Source organism: Odontomachus brunneus, unplaced genomic scaffold (genome assembly GCF_010583005.1).
Source record: "Odontomachus brunneus isolate Ranch 3 - 2012 unplaced genomic scaffold, Obru_v1 Obru_scaffold_247, whole genome shotgun sequence".
In the NCBI taxonomy this organism is placed as follows: Eukaryota; Metazoa; Arthropoda; class Insecta; order Hymenoptera; family Formicidae; genus Odontomachus; species Odontomachus brunneus.
In genome coordinates this window covers 366,810-385,163 of record NW_022639697.1, presented here as the reverse complement: position 1 = coordinate 385,163, position 18,354 = coordinate 366,810, and the positions used below count along the sequence as shown (strand labels likewise).

The following is an 18,354-nucleotide window of genomic DNA, read 5'->3' as shown; positions in this document are numbered from 1 at the left end:
GAGAGAGAGAGAGAGAGAGAGAGAGAGAGAGAGAGAGAGAGAGAGAGAGTGGATCTCCTCTCGAGAGGGAAAGAGGAGCGAGAGAGCTCCGGACGTTTCACCGTTTCTTACATGCGACACGAGCTGGGACGGGCAGTTGCTACCTATATAAACGGAAAAGCAATCAACGGGAAACGGGAGAGAGAAAAATCGTCGCGCATTGAGAGTCGGAAAACCGTCGCCGCCGTCTTCGCCGCCGCCGCCGCGCCCCGGCGCTTCTGAATCATTCATCATGGAATACGCTCCGCTCGACGATTTCGTATCGCTTCGGTCGAAATTACATCTTCGATTTCGCAGCGAATACAGCGACTGCGCTCCGGTTTTAATTGACTCGAGACGACCGCGTTGATAACGTCGTACACGAAATTAACCCTTCAAGTGAATAGCAGTGCTGTCAATTTCGACTGCCTGGGCAGCCGTATCTTTCAGACATTACCCGGACATCCGTGCACTCGGCTATACGTTCAATTTCAGATATTTTCTGGTTATTAATTTTTCTCATGATAACAAAGAACGAATTAATGTATTGCTGTCTCCTGAGTGCTTGCAAAATTGAAGGTATTCTTCGTATTTTTCTTTTAATATAAAAGACATTATCAATATGTAGATTGCTCCATATTATATCAATTAACTTAAAAGCTGCAGACCTACTCGAATCGACGGTAGCTTTATTTTGCGTCCGTCTGCCTTCTGCACATGAGCAATGCGGTTAAAGTTAATTAAATGATTACGCGAAATAACTTGACATTTTTAGATAATTGCTTTTTTTAACAAGTAGCGAACAAATGTATTGCATATCTGTAACTATTTACTATTTAGTTGCTTGGGTAATATCTACGAGTGCACAAAAAAAAGGACATTCTTGTTTGGAAAATATCTTTGCTTTTAACATATTAATCTTTGAGTGATCATATTTAAATGATCACAAGAAGTGATCGCATGTTAATCTTTAAAATCACAAAGCGTTAAGTGAAAATAAGTTACTTGTAAGAACACATTTTATATAATTAGAAAAGAAAAACTTTAATAAAAATTATATTTTAATAATAAGAACACATCTTTCTCTTGAATCATATAAAATATATTTTTGCAAGTGACGCTATGTAATCTCAAGATTAAATGTTAATAATAAAGATATTTTTTAAACAAAAATATCCTTTTTCTTCTATCTCTACCATATCTCGAATACCTGAGTATGCTACCCGCAAATATGGATACCATCCAGGTTATATTGACAGCACTATTGAATGGGAGAGCCATTCGTGTTCGAAAAATAATTTTATATTTCTCACCCTGAAATTTCTAAGGATACATATGCATTCTTAACAAAAGTTATGGTAGTAAGCACACATTTGAGGCTCAGCAGTGACAAAATTCATGTTACTGTCTGAATAATAGCCGGAGAGCAAATCGATCCTGGATACGATTCCTCTATTCAATAATTCCATAAATTATCCACCAATTATTATTAACATAATATCAACGTTATAATTTCTCACTCAATAATGTAAATGCAATATAACGCGTGTGTTATGTAACAGTTACATCGTTGAGTGGAAAATTATAATATTGATTTAAAATTATAATATTGATGTAATATTACTGTTAATTGGTATTTACTGAGTTAACGTATACTTTTATATAGATAAGTGAAAATTTGCTTTTCTTTACATATTGTATATCTTAATAATTTTCCAAAAGTTATTTTAATTTATTTAATTAATATGAGTATTTTTAAATTTTGATGAGGATGTTAAAATGGATAAACAAAGGAACAGTTGACAAAATATAGATTTTTTTCAATTTCTTGTACTTCTTGTATTTTTTACTTTTTTTTTTACTTTTCTATAATGTATAAAAATGTTTATTTATCTTTATTTTCTCGTACAAAAATACTATTTTTATATACAAAAATAATTAAATTTTATTCATACTATAAAAATATAATATGAAAATCTGAGTATATAACTTTTAGTAGATTTGCTGCACTAGTACAAAAAATGAAGAATTTACATTATTATATGATATAAATTTAACGATTAATTCAACATAACATATTTGTCATTTTATCAATGTAATTAAAAGAATCGTTTCCATCATCATTCGTCTCACGTCGTGATAATTGTGGAAACATATTTGGTGTGACAAATTTGACGCTCGAGACTTCGAATCTATATTCGATATTATCATGTTAAACCGATGGGTGTAATAACAGAAGTTGTGTGAATTTTCTGCAAATTTCGCATCGTTAAATTAATTGCCGGATGAACGTGCCGAGGAAATCGCGCGAGATCTCGAGATTATCGAGGCAATGCGCAATGATAGCTCGATCTGTAAAAGAGACCACGCGACGCCGCGGGGAAAGGATTACCAGATCGCGTTCCCCTTTCTCACACAGTGAACGTGTGCTCATTTTTATACATGGAATTCTATATGCACACTCACGCCACATTTGATTATCAACACGGCGCGCGATGTTTCAACGTAAAGTCCGACTTAAATCAAACTGTCACGGATCCGACCGTGCGAAATGAAGCTGCTATTTTTTAGTATCACGCGCGCAATACAAGACGTGGGCTTTAATCTTCGTTAGAATCGAATAAATCCCGCGTGCGAGTCTACTCGTTCGATGGAAAAATATCGCATAACTAATTTATCTCGTCTATGTATAAATGACGCGCGAGTCACGTGCGACGACTTGTCAGGCCACACACGTTGCGCCCTCAATTATTGCTCAGCAGCAAAGATACGCATATATAGGTTCACGTACATAGTATATAGCGGCCACGTGCATTTTTCATAGCCTCCTATAGCATACTAATCGTGTATCCCGCGTTTTGTGCGCCCTTGTGTGCGCGCGACTGCTTGTGCTGTCACATGTTACTACGTCGGCCATGTCACGCGCCGCGTCATGTTCCAAAAAAGCGATTAATGCAGCTGGAAAATTCGACAGTTTGGGCTTGCATCAATAATTTCGTGATAAACAGTAATCATAAAAAGGAAACAATTCCTAAGCAATCCTTCATCTTCCAACCACGATTTTCACACGGTAAGTGATTGTCCAAGTCGAAAGGACAAAACCGTAAAAATCCGTAGTTTCGTATCGATAAAAATTATTAACAAATTTCGAAATAATTAATTCTTAAATTATTTTCTTAAATTATTATAAATATTAAAATTTAAAAATCAATATAACACTTTATAAATCTTTGAATATTTAATTATTTAAATAATTATTCTTTGAATTATCCTTAAAATTTTTTAAATAAAATTTCTTAAATTAAATAATTCTTGAGTCTTTTTTTAAGCTTTAATGTGTCTCAATTTTAATGTGACTTTAATGTGACTCGGTATTATTGAAATGAGATGCAATGTGTTAGACAACTTTTAAATAAGTCTTTCTTCAAGCCTCAACAAAACATAAGTAAATAATTATTTGTAGTGTCAAAAAATAGAACAACTTATATAGTGTCATACCTGAAGATTCTGAACTCTAATGCTTCAGTTCCGATAGAATTTGTATGATCAATGTAGAATCAGAATTGCGAGTCGAGTCGTCAAACGGCTCATTGTAATTACAGATCTTGATTGTTGATCAGACCGATTTAACTTTTCAACTACGTGATAATTGACGTCAGCTGGCTACCTTATTATACAGTTAATTAAGTTTGCACGGATACGCCTCGTACTTGTAGCTGTTCCGTCAATCATATAATGAGCATACGCTACGCTAAGCGGACAAAATTGATTAATCTCTGGAAAATGTTGCTCGGTCGATCGTTTCATCGCGATCGTAATTATCGTGAGTTAGGAAAATTACTACTTCTTTTTCTCCTCTCTCTCTTTCTTTCCCTCCCTCCCTCTTGTTCCCTCCTTCCCTCTCTTGCTTTCTCTTTTTCTGTCTATTTCGTTAGCCGGTAAAACGTATCATTGCCGTAGAATTCGGTGATAATACAATCCAATAAATTACTGGCGGGCGGAACGCGCAACGCAATTTAATGGCTCGAAGTAACGGGGAACAACGATTAAGGCGGGCGAGCTTGACTTTATCGCGAAAAAGATTACGATTTGCCGATAGCGCGCGATAGGGTCGGGGGCGAAATCATTTAAATAGAACATCCTTTGAATTGCGTCTGCAGCAAAAATCAACAACGAAAAAAATTCCACAAAGTTCGTTCGTGCGAAAAGTTTAAAGGAACGTTACAAAGCGAATGAGAGAGATAGATAGTTAGATATATAGATAGATAAAGAGGGAAGGAGGGAGGGAGAGGGAGAGAGACAAAGAAAAAGAGTGTGTGTGTGTTAAGCAAAGTGTACACAAATACCGGTCTCGATCAATCAAATTTTCCAGCGCAATTAAATCTGCGCCCCGACTCTCTTCTTCCTCGTTTACTCTCTCTTTCTCTCGCGAGCGAAAAGGAAAAAGGCGCGCCTCGAGACAATCTCGCGGGAGTTTCAGAAGTGGTTTCCGTACGAAAGGACGCGCGAACTTTCGCGCATAATTATCTGGCAATTCGCGGCCAATTAGCGCATTAATATCGAAGCAACAACTCGCAGGCGACGCCGGTTTACTATTGAGCAGTTGTATTCCCACGAGGGCGGTTGGCTTCCACGTGCGTTCGACCTCTTATCACCCCCGTCTCGCATGTTGTTACGATTATAGTTGCTAATCTGCGTTTCGTGAAGGTGATTAAAGAGCACCGAGGCACGATACGTTGGTCGTATCGTCTGTAATTAAACGTATTAAATCCTCAGCCGATAATGGAGGTGCACACATGTTGTTCAGATGTTAATTTCAGCGTGGCGAGTGTGGTTGCCTGTATCAGCAGTTTCGCTAAACCGCTGCAAATACCAAAGGTTCGTTGACTATGCTGATTTCGCTGGCTACGACTCCGTTCAAGAAATGATGCTACTTGGCGAGAGTCGAAGAAGTATATTATCTGAAACTCGTGCGTTCAAAACTATCATCCTCCCTCCGCCTTCTTTCGCCTGCCAACGCAATATAATAAGATTAGTTTGTGCGAGATAAAGCGCAAAGTAACGATGTAAGTGTGCAATAAAGATTCGCCGATATAAAGCTTGTCCCTAAGTATCATTTATTATGCCTCCCCTTTCGCGTGTCGTGCTTCTTTGTATCGCGATTCGAGGCCCGGATTATCTGGAAACCATAAATATTCTGTCCGGAATAATAAACGTCGGACTAATGAATGCGCGGATTGCGTTTTTCGTAAGTTATTTATTATAATTGTAAATCATTCGAGGGATAGAGTTACACAAATTGAAAACATTCATCTCTTACGTTTCGAGAAACCGGAGTCGCTCCGAATACCAACGGACGACGGCGTGTCCCGGACCTCCGTGTCATTCACCGTGACGGCGATTGGGCCGCGCGGCGGCGCGTGCGAAATCGCCTGCGGTTCGTAACAAAAATATGAAGTCACGCTGTGAACTCACACGTGAGTGCATTTCACATACTGTCGTCTCGCACACTTGTTGTCGCGTGGTAACAATACCACGAAATCGCCGTTCCAAATCAACGCGTGATGCCACGAGATGCAAGATAAAAGTACCAATGCCCGGACATGTATCCAATCCTGGACATTCTTATTGTTTTTAACTGGATTTATAAGATATATGTATGTAAACTTTTATAGTATAAAATATATATACAAGTACTGAGTATTGAGACATTCCGAAATAAAATCTTTAGATGTTAAAAATAGTAAATTATTCAAATAATTATTCTTTTAATTATTCTTAAAAATTAATAAACAATTCTTAAGTCGTTTTTTAAGCTTTAATGTTAATGTAAGTTATTGAAATGAGATGTAATGTGTATTAGAACATTTTTAGATAAGTCTTTCTTCGAGTCTCAGCAAAACACAAGTAAGCAATCTGTAGCGTCACAAAATAGAATATCCTATATAATGTTATATCTCAAGATTCATTCTTCGTTGAAAGTTTAAACATTCGTATTTCAAAATCAAAATAATGAAAATATTTAGGATTAGGTATGTGCCCGGGAATTGGTACTTTTATCTTAATGTAAAAACGTGCGATTCGCAGTCAGAAAAGAATTCGAATCGACGGATATACACGGATTATTTATAGTACAGCGATATTTACAGGTGCTTATGGATTGTACTTACAATAAAAACGTCTCAGTACAATACGCATTCTCACGCTCTCTCTCTCTCTCTCTCTCTCTCATAGATACAAGTACCATCTCGTACACACATCACTCCCATCTCGTCTTACATACAAAAAATTACATTGTTTAACGCAAAGCAACGGCACAGTACGTGTAAACGCGCCACTTGGTCGTTCGAAGTAAAATCGCGGTGTGGATATTTTTATGTAAATGCAAACTATAAAAGAACGTATGAGTCACACCGACAGAGCGGTTCCTCAAAGTACGAAACGCCGAACGGATCAAGAACTTTTGCAAATAATATACTCGCAGATTTGCGATATCTCGCGAAGAGGAATCGCGAACAGTTCGTTTCGCAGCGTCGCGACTCTGTTCTCACTTTCCTGGCAAGACATAATTCTACGTACACGCAAACTCGCGTTGCAACATTACGCGTCGCTTTCTCGGCAGCGCGTATCGCGGAGGATACGTGCAATATGTAAATTTGTGACGACGTGAAGTTGCGCGTACATACGTGCGGGCGTTTCCCGTCACATGATATCAGGCACTCCGAACAAGTTTGCTTCAACGAGAATAGACTAATTAATGCCGAGGTGCAAAGAGGAGCGCAATGTGAAACGTGCGACGAAATCTTGCGAGATTGCAAGCGAAAGTTCGCGAGTTCCTCGACGCTTCCACGATCTCGTCCGTCACAACCGCTGCCCGCTGTCAATCTCAATCTACAATGCGTCCCTTGCTTCCTCTTTCTTCCTCTTCTTGTTTCTTTCCGATTCACATATTAAGCTTTAAGACAGAAAAAGACAAAGAACAAGAGAGCACATTCTAGATCGGGCTTAAGCGGCTCGAGAGATTCGAGTTTTCAGGAAACCAATTAAGAGTTAACACAGTTAAGGTAACAACAGTCGTTACTTGAAACTTGTCACAAGTGAGATAGGACCGTGTTAATAGTTACTTGGAATTCCTTAATTGAGAAATTAAATTCGTCAATTTCTCAAATGAGATGCTTAGATTTTAGTTCAGAATTAGATGACAGTTTTTCAATTGCGATTATACAATATATATCACATAATTCAACTGAGAAAGTTGGATCTAATTCTGAAGAAAAATCTGAGTATCTCACATAAGATAAGTGACAACTACTAAGACAATTTCAGAATTGAATATAAGTTAGATGTAAATTTATCTCTTGAATTCTTCCCACTTGAAAATTGCGATTACAAACATAATCTTACATATATTATTCGATACAACTGGAAAACTCAAATCTAACTTTCCACGGGGAAAACTGCTATGGTTACTACAACCACATTTTGTATAATTAATAAAGAATTTTATGCGTAAATTCAAGATAAATCAAGATAAATAGATAAATAGATATTGCATTAAAAATCACTCCTGTTATATAATGTTCAACTAGTATCAATTTTAATATGACTTTGACTAAAACATTATTTTGCTATCATAATATACATCATTTTGAGCTATAATGGGCCAAATACACTGCAGATCCAAGTGCATTATTTTGGTTGAGTCTCTTTTTACACGTTTTTTACCGTTTTAAGCCATTTAACACGTTAAAACGTATTAAATTATAAATTACACGTCGTAAATGTGTTAAATGACGCGACTGAAAACAGCGAGAAATGTGCGAAAAGAGCCTTAGCTAAATTACACGCTTCTTACGTGTGTTTAAAAACACTTAGACCTGCAGTATGGTCATCGTTGTTCAATTAATAGCAGTGGAAATATTTAAACTTTTCATGACAAAATAGGACATCGTATATAATGTCTTCAACCGAAAAAATATTACTGTCGCTCTGTTACGGAGTGCAGAATGAACACGAGTTGGTTGAGGGATCCGTAGGGTTTATTTGCGCACACTGAGAGTTCCGCTCAAACGAACAGACAACAAAAAGGCCAATATGCCAGAACACTATGGTTTCTACGACCTTTTTGTATGTGCATCGGCGAAAATAACATCAATATTTGGTTGCAGCAACCGTGCTGTTTAGCCAAGCGATAGCCCCGAAGTGTTTCCTCCGTGACAAATTCGAGCATCTCACGCGGGAAAAGTTTCAAGACAACGACAGTTGACACGGATCCAAAGAATTGTAACACGTCCGTTTCCTTCAGTCAGCCCGCGAACGCGACCAACAACGCGACATTCACAAATGACAATTCGCAAACGCGCACATTACTGATAATGGACGTAATGTGCGAGACAATAATGGAGAGCGGCAGTGCGGAATGAACGTTAATTGTAGGCATTTACGGTAAATATTTGCCCTCCACGCAGTACCGCCGCTCTCTATTAATATTTTGTCATTAATGAGCCATTACAATGCTACGCATATTTCGCGTGGAGTACACACGCGCGCGCGGCGTTTGCTAGCCGCGAGCGCCGATCAATCGCGAAGTGGAAAAGGAAAGATTCGACACGACGGTGGAATCGTCCCGCTCGCTGCTCGGCGACGAGGCGCGAGAATAAATAAGGCGCGAGCTCGTTAAGGTTGCGTTATGATAATGAGGCTGTTCCCGGGACTATACGCGGCGTTCCGCGGGCGCATGAAAAGATGCATCAACGACGAGGAATCCAGCGGACGAGAAGGGGGTTGCTGAAACAGCACCAGCAGCGCGACGGCAGCCCGGAAGGGCGAGAGTCGCGGGCGTTAAAGGCCGTATAAGCGACCCTTCTTACAACGTATTTACATAGGGCTAATTTGCATTTTAGACGGCGAAGCTTGCGGCGCGTGCGATTTGCATCTTGTCGTGCGAATACCGACGGATAAGCGAGAACCGTTATCAAAGGCGTCCCGTCATCGCCGTCGTGCGATTTCTTTCTCTCCGCGATTTTAACAGCACGCGACGAAATCGCGATTACGCGGCAATATCGAACGCACGGCGGGTGTTACAATTAACGCACCGGGCGCGTTTCGGCGAACTCGGAAGGTCAACATCGATCGCTCGACGTCGCACAGTGTGACATGTGACGAACAAACTGACGGGACATCATTCTTAGTCTGATGCGCGAACTCTTAATTTAATATTTGTGGCGAATGTGCGTCCCAATTAGTGACCAAGTGACCTCATTGCGAAAATAAATTAATGACACTGGTCAACAAAATTTGATATTTTCTTTGCCTCACTAATGAGAATAATCGTTCCCGATGTATTTTTGCCTACTGAACACGAATCCGTTCTACAAATTTGGGTATTGGATCACAATTTTGAGAAAAATGGCAATAGAAATGTTAAAAACGGTCATTTTGAGGGTCTTCCTGGTTATAAGACTGACAGCAAATTTTTTCCCTAAATTTCATTAATGCTACGCAAAAGTATCATTTATCTTTAGAATGCACTTGATTTCGTATCGATATGATTTTTCGTTTTCGAAATATGTCTAAAATATGCAAAACATCGTACGGTATCAATATTATGTACGGCATGATTTTCATGCAATGAGTGCAAATAAGCATTTTCGAAATATAATATTATAATACAGTATAGATGTATTATGTAATACTACCTTTATTACGGACCGCATGAACTTACTTTCTAAATGAGAGCCAATTAAAACTTTTTATGATGGTAATCGTGTTCAGCACGTTAAAGTCATTCAGGATTGAACATTTTTACCTCATAAGCATTTTTATTGTTGTCCAGCGTGACTTAATAATGTGCGTGTTAAGCAGAGTAAAACGCAAAATCGATTTTGTTTGAAAGCTTGAACACTTGGAATTTCAATAGTGTTATATTTTTCTAATTTATGGGAACATCTTCCTTTTTTACAATACTTCCTCTTCAAAATATCGGTAACGTATCATTTAATGAGATTTAGTTCTGTTTTAATTTGTGACGTAAGGTGAATCCCAGCAAATAGTCTTATCGTGACAATAGAGAAATACATTTCTTTGTATATATTTTGCACATTGGCAAAATCGATTGTATGACACGAAGGGCTACCCTTGACTCTACGACAACATAGCATCTAGACTGAGTCTTTATGCAAAATATAAACATTTTCTGTATATGATATTTGAGGCTCTCGCGATGTCCATAAATATTAGATTTGGTTTCCGGATTTGAGCCGCGTGGATTCTTCTTTGTCTGATTCCGACGTTTCGCATCGAGTCATTCCTCCCTGATGAAACAGACTGAAATGTTCGCGAAACGTCGGAATCAGATAAAGAAGAATCTACTCGGCTCAAATCCGGAAAGCAAATTTAATTTTTTGTATATATTGTTTTGTATACATTTTGTGTCATACGTAAAATCGATTTTGTTTGAAAGCTTGAATATTTGGGGCATCAAGAGCGTTATATTTTTCTAACTTATGGAAAGATTCTACTTTATTTATAATATTTATTTATAATTTATAAATTTATATGTTTTCTCAAGAGTAATTGATGTGCCATTTAATGATACAACAGTTTAGTTTTGCTTCAACGTAATATGACGTTGTTAATGACGTAATATGAATCTCAACAAATAGTCTCAGTGAAAATAAAAAATATATACATTGTTTAATACAAAATAATAAGTATAAGCGTTATATGATTATCACAAATCGATAAAATTATGAGTATATTACTGACTTAATCTATTATTGATTAAACATAGCAATTTATAGACTAATGACTCATATTTATTTTATTTAATAAATTCTGGACAGATAAGTTATAAAATCAATGCTGTTTTTTGACTCCATAGAAAATAAGATTTACAAATCACACATGTGTTCTTTTTAAAAATGAGAACATTTATATCATTTCACCATATTTATCGAGGTTGTCACTAATGGGGACAAACAAATATTTTGATACCGATTAGTGACATGTATGAATTAATTACACCAATTAAATATCTTGGTACTTTCTCTCTGCAATGTAAAATATTCTTTAATTTTGAGATAACCATTTGCCTGAGATAAAAAAAAAGATCGTATCGATAGAGGCGCCAATTGCACAGAATAAATATTAAGAGGCAATCAACGATCTATATAGTAGAATATAGTAAAATTGAATTATCTCCCTCCAGATCGACATATTTTTTTCACACTGCGCGCCGCTTGAAACAACGTTTATCGGCGATTGCCCATGAGATACGCGCGATGTTTTATTGACGCGACGTGTGTGTGTATTTCGGGAGACGATATTCATTATTAGGGAGCGCCGTGGAATTTCGTACGAGGCGTGGATATTATTGGCGCATCTCGGAAAAGGATAAAAATAAGAGGGCGACGGAAATAAAGGCGATAGCAAGAGCGGTGCAGTAATAACGGTTACGTTAGACAAAAGCGAAAGTGGTGAATGCGCGCCGAGTTTGTCCGGACTCGAGATACATAAATGCTACACGGGGCGATCTGCACAAACACGTCGGCGCTGGTCGCTGAAATTCCGCGAGGCTTTTTCCCACAAAGGGAACTGGGAGATTTGCGAGGCGACCATTGTGAAAAGTGGAAGAATAATAACGAAGAAGAACCGCCCTCCCTGACGAGGGGATTTCCTTCCGAGCGGCGGCGTCTCTACAGCTTGCGACACGTAAGCGCGCGTTAATTAATGCAGACTAATTAAAAAAAGCACGCGCGTCCGTGAGGATTGCATAACAGTGTCTTGAGCGCGAGAAGGAGAGAGAGAGGGAGAGGGAGAGGGAGAGAGAGAGAGAAAGAGAGAAAGAGAGCTCGTTTCGAAGTTTTTGGATCCCGCCGTACGGGAGAAGCGGTGGAGACACGATAGCCCGCGGGAATTATATTTTCTGTCGGCAGTCGATTACACGTCCGGTTACGCCGTGGCGGTTCGAGTCGCGGAATTGCGGAAATTGAGTTACCCTTCGATCGATCGTTCCCCGCGATATCGCTGATTTCGATAACGGTCTTTATTTCAACGTTGTTTCTCCACGATGTGCGCTGACTGAAGGAAATGAAACGTCTTAATGTGTATTATTGAGACTAATAGATAAATTTCCTCGGAATTACGGCGAGTCTTCCCTCTCCACTTCGAGCAAAGGTGATCGTGACAATCCGGACGTAGAGATCGAAAAGATAATATCGATTTCCTGGTAGAAATGTATGCAGTTTGTATCGCGTAGATATCCGCCCAGTTGTTTGATATTAATGTATTCTCATTATCTCTCGTGAAAATACTGCGACAAGAACTTGACAGAGTTTTGTTCAGCGACTGAAGCAGCTTACTGTGCAATATATGCAGTCTTTATAAGACGTAATAATGTTAATTCAGTTTTACAATCGGTACGTATTATAATGCCTGTCCTGAATAAATTTAAGACATATTTATTTATATTGTTAGAAAAAAACTCAATATTGTACGAGCGATGAGAAGTAAACGTGTAGAGTAAGAAACAGGAAACAAGATGTTTGACAATATTAAGCTCTGTAACACAAATGGCAATCAAGGCGAGATATAAAAACAAGCAAAACACAAACAGAGTATATGTTTATAATACAGAATTTTATTGCGATGATTATAACATTAGATTATTCTGATGATAATGACATAAATGAAAACTGTCATGATAGTTCAGACTCAGAAATAGTACAACCGCAAGAATGGACATATTTCATTTGATGGTTACAAAAGATGTCATGTAAAATTATATATTATTAAAAAAAATCTTAAAATATTGTGAGAACAATGATGAACGTGTAGAGCAGCGTCGAATAAGAAAAAAGAAAATTGAAGGAAATAATTTGACAATATTAAACCATGTGACACAAATAATAACTAAGGTTAAAAATAAAAGAGAGCAAAAAATAAATGGGGTAAGATAAATTTGCGAAACCAATAAGAAAACACGATTATTTTTACATTTTTATTAATAGGTAATTGATGGAATTACCAACAAAAAACTGATGCGCGTGTTCATATAAAGCTTTGGCTGGTCAATGATCGAGAAATAACAGGAAATACAATATTTAAGATATATCAATTATAATTTTAATAAGATATATTAGATAATGTCGTTTATACTGATAATTTAACTGAAAAACGAATCATGTCCTAATTAATGATCGAATCAATGATTGAACAGACTCACTGATTGAATGCTCATTGAATAACATTACAAATTAGCATAAAAAACATCTCTTGACAAATTATCAAAGGCTTTTTTAGTAAGATTCAATGTAAATATATTATTAATATTTCGATCACTAGTATTATCATATTACTAATATTTTGATTGACATGTTCAATTACTGGGAAATTTATTTCCTATGTTAATGGTATAGATCTTATGTTAATGATTTCATCATGATGAGAACACGTCAGACTATCTTGATGGTAATGATATAAATCAAAATTGTTATGATAACTCAGACTCAGAATCTAATAAAATAGTACAACTATAAGAATGGATAAAAAGACAAATGTCATTTGATGCTTGTTAAAAACATGAAAACATATATTACGTCCCGAAGATTTCCTGCATTACAGTCCTCATTAGTATTAAAATTGTTCAATTAGAAAGCGTGCACAGAAAATAAAATACAAAAGCAAATCTGCGGATTTTATGAGCAGCAGACTTGACTATTAATCAATTGAATAGTTTTTTATCCATTTACTGTCCTGTTTTTGTTCGGTAAATGAGCTTATATTTTGTGCATTTTTGCAATGCAGGAAAAGCGTTACATTTTCATTGGGATGCTAAGTAGTTTCACTCTTCAGTTGCTAGATGAAAGTTGACGTAACTGTCCAGTAACTGTTCGAAAACTGCATTAAATATCTACCAGTGTTGTAAAAGTTCTGTTTTATAAAATAGAATAATTCGTCTGAAAGTGGAAGTTGCTCTTCAAAGTAATCGAGCCGCTTGTCGTTTCCATTCGCACGAGGAGATTTAGGAAAGGACATATGAGAAGAATGAGAAGTTATCAACGAGAAATCCATATCGAAGGATGAAAGGATACGTGCGTCGATTAATCTGACGGATCGTCCTCTTCGTGAAAAGTTCTAATTTTCGTTCCGTAGATGACAAAGATAAAATACGGTATTGTATCAAAATTGTCGGTGGCTGTCGCGCGAAAATGTACACAAGTGTGTATGGCGTGTAAAAAAGGAATGTTCATAAAAAATATTCTTAACATGTATGTATTCTCTCACAAAAGTGTGTGTTACGTCAGTAAGTCCTCTTCTTCCTGTTTTCCATGGCCCTTATTGTGAACTCTTTCTCTCTTATCGATAAAAGTGCTTCCAAATGTGCTTATAGAAGCCGACCAGAAGGTACGTGGGTCACTTTTGTAGCCAATTTTAACGATAAAAGAGAGCTCAGAATAAGGGCCTTTGTGTCGGCGAACAGTCACGGGAGATCAATCCGTAAGAACGACGCGTGTATCCTTGACGATCGCGACCTCACGTAAGATCGAGGACATGACGACATTGACGATGTTCGTACGAAGGACCTCGAGGCATTACCTAACTGATGACTTAACTCTTAAAGATAACGGTCGCGGCGGGAACGTCATTACGTTAACGGCCACGCTGATGTGTCGAAAATGCGACTCCACGTCGCCGGGTGCTCCGCGCGAGATCGATCCGTCATAACGACACGGCGAGAGTTCGGGGGAGATTACGACTCGTCGAACGACGTACAAACAAACAACGAGAACGGGGCTTGCTAATGCTCGGATTTCTTGTACACTACGGGCAGTTGAGCGAAATTACACATCAATGGCTCTCGCGAGAGACAAAGGATACACCACGAGCGCAGAGCCAACGGTGGTGACGCGCAATCTGTCGCGCTCTCTTCTCGCGTTGAGTGGGTCCTGATTCGTTCTCGGTCGTCAACCAGCTGAGTATTGAATGCTTGTCAGTAGAGTCAGAATATCCCGAAGACGTAAGACGTAAGCGAATCCCGTGTAATGTAAGTACAAATGAAAGTTCCACTTTCATACAGAAATACGTTGAGCTTCTCTACTCGGAAATCTACGTTTTCCCCTAAAATCCCCGAAATGCGATCGAAATCAGCCATCAGATCATCAGTCCGCGTCAAGACGTCAGTATTGCTCGGCTACTTCGTGACGTTCTGACCTCACTGAGCGGCATTGTTGTCGTCCCAGCATTACTACGCTCAATCCTGTACAAGCTCCGCGGATCAATGACTGACTGGGAAGGAGAACACACGACGAGCAGGATCGCGCATCACCGGTGCGGTCCGCACTCGTTTGATGCCTTGGAAGGAGGATCCGAGCTCTGATTATTACGTACTAACACTTGCGATCGTTCACGAGGGAGAGCCTCGGCTAGCCCGACAGGCGCGCGCTCTCCCGCTTTCCCGCACATTTGCAAAATCGATTGTATGGCACGAAGGGCGACCCTCAGCTCTACGATTTTCGACACAGTTTCGATTGAGTCTTTTTATTATGCACATTTTCACCACGCATACACGCAAACTTAAGCGCACACACACTCACACATACACTCTCTCCCTTACACATTTCTTCCTCTTTCTCACTTATTTATCTGTATATTAAATTACACGTTCCTATTTACAGCAGTGATATACATACATGTCAATTTCTATAAAAATCGTCTCGCGACTGTGGCAGCGTAGCTTCGATATACAAAACCGCTGTAAGTTCGTTGAGAGATTTTTTCCTCACGCCCCGCGGGCGTTCGGCCGCTCCTTGTTCGACGACTGACGATCGCGGTCGGTCAGTCGCACGAGCGACGATTAATGCTGAAGGAACGTCGGTTAATACGATTCTAACACGGTCACGTAACGCGACAAGCTTCGAAGAAGATTGGTCAGCTGGAGTTGCGGTCAGTATCGGCGGAAAAGGGAAATCCCGTGCGAAATATTTCTCGCGAATGGATCGATGATTTTCTCAAGCTGCTCCCCCCGTATCGCTGACGTTCTCGGGACGTCACCTGCCGAGGTCTCGCCCGATGGCTGGCGGATGGTACAGTTCGGACAGGGATCTGTCGTAAGTTAAAGCGTCGTCCCACAGGTCTGTCGGTAAAAATGTTACCGGCGAAACGTGATCGATACGCTCCAGGGAACCCGCTTTGCTCGGTGAGGTTTCGCCGGGGATATACAGTCGAGTGTACAGCGAGTGCAAGGTACATGCACGATGAGTGAGCACGGCCGACAGGCGTTATGTGGTCGATAACGCAGTTTCCTCGGGATATGTGGTTAATCTATGAGACAACAGAACCCCTAATCCTTCGATTTTACTCGGCCGACTGCCCAAGAAAGTGAACGTCACACGCAATACACGGCTACACCTACTCGGCATTCCTCCGTCATCGATTCTCATCCGGTAGATATTTCTCAGTCAATATCCGACCCAGAGGATCCTGTCGCGCGCCGGATCGCGTAATACGGTTTGTCCCTTCCATCAAATCGCTATGGACGCTTGAACGCATAGTTTAACGTAAACGCTTGTCCCTAAAGCTATTTCCAGTCCTATTCAAACAAAGCACTCGGCGCTTGAGCTTCGTTACACACATTCACAGCTCGATTCTCTGTTGACTCTCGTCGTAGTGGTCTCCGATGACGACCACGCGAACGAGGCGATGCCATCGTCCGTCACGATCCTATATAAGTCGCCCACTTCCCTCCTCTTCGTTTCCTCTATCGTCGTTCCTGCTGACAACGGAGAATTCTATAATCCTGATCGGGGATTTCCGCGGATCTTCGCGAAATGGACAACACATTTCCGAAGATACGCTCAGTTCACGAGTCCGGTCTGTTCTTTCAACAGACGTCAGCAGACGTGAGATACCACATCGCTGGGTCTGCGATCAGTCTGACAAGTCCGTGGGGTCGCGTTGTTAACAGTGCGACACACACATACACACACACAATTCGGCGCAACGTATGACAAACTCGTTGGAGTGATTCAACGTAATTTACAGCGGCTTGGTGCGACGAATACGCGCCTCAGTCTGCCATGTCCCCCTTCTACGTACGCGCGTCCTCTCTCGCCGATTAGAAGCAATACTTCCGCGTGCTCACTTCTGGCACCGGGCTCAAGGACGGGGGTCGTCCCTCGCGCGGGACAACCCCTTCCTCCTGTCAGCCGTAGTAGTAGCTTTTGTTGTTCAGGCTTCGAGGGTTCTCCGTGCGGAGGATCGTGTGAAGATTGTCCGTGGCGACCATGTGGTTACCGAGGTCGCGCACCCCCACGTTGGTCGAGTGATGCACTGGGGTGGCATGGATCGTGGTCGGAGACAGGGGTATCCTCGTGTCGACATAATAACGCTCGCCGTGGAGCCTCTCGGCCAGCTGAGTTTCAGGCAACCTAATAACAAAATATTATTGACAATTATCTCGAACTATGATAGAGATTTTGCAAATATTTATGAAAAAAATCGTGGCATAATAACAACAAACCTGTTCTTTTTAGCCAAACTGCTTGAACTAATGCAATAAGTTAGAGTGAAACAAAATATGTTTATCTCATTCTATCAGTCCTTCTATCACTGTCATCAATAGTAGTAGAATTGGAGAACGTTAAAGTTATTTTAGCAAAAGTGTCTAAAATTTTAGAATTTTTTTCGAACGTAAGAAATATTGTTACAAGTACCGATTAAATATTCATATAACCAATGATCAAATTTTTTAGTTTTTTAGAGTTGGAAAAATTATTTTAAAAATAATTCGTCTTTTTACTGTTTCCGTTATTTTTGTCTTATATAAGATAAGATTGAATGAAACAAAATATTCGTACCTCTAAATATTTCTGTTATTATGTAAGTTATTTTGTAAGTTTTTTAATCATTATTGCATTATTGATAAAACTAAGCTGGTAACTTTGGATAATGTAGAAAATTATGGTTTTATAAAATTTTCTTCTTTTTGTTAAACTTTGATGATACGTTTTGATAATTTTTAACAAAAGTTGATATTCTATAATATTTGATTCAGTTTTGTAATGACTCTTTTTTTGCGTTAGTACAAAGTTTTTGACGTCTGAGGAAAAGTTTTTTTAGATTTCTAAGTAATAAAAAAATATATTGAGACATTAGAACTTTTCGATTGTAGCTTTTCTTGTGTACATTCATTCTGTATTGTTTGTTGATAAAAAACGAAAAATTATCGTTATTATCGGAACTTGTATCAGTGTTTGAAAATTTCTCGTTTAATCGAATTTTTAGCAAGATTTTTAAATAGTTTTCTGAAAGTTTTTGATTCTCTCCAGTTTACAA

At 39.1% G+C, this 18,354-nt stretch overlaps 1 protein-coding gene across 5 annotated transcripts in view; it reads right to left on the bottom strand.

Annotated features, from left to right (window-relative positions):
* Positions 1–5,255: 5,255 nt before the first annotated feature.
* The window catches only part of LOC116852673 (protein eva-1), a 341,153-nt gene continuing 328,054 nt past the window's right edge, over positions 5,256–18,354 (bottom strand). For all 5 annotated transcript variants that reach the window (XM_032833244.1, XM_032833248.1, XM_032833246.1 and 2 more), the window contains one exon: positions 5,256–17,447. In XM_032833244.1, coding sequence (XP_032689135.1) covers positions 17,222–17,447 — 226 coding nt within the window. In that variant the 3' untranslated portion in view covers positions 5,256–17,221. The remainder of the gene's footprint in view (positions 17,448–18,354) is intronic.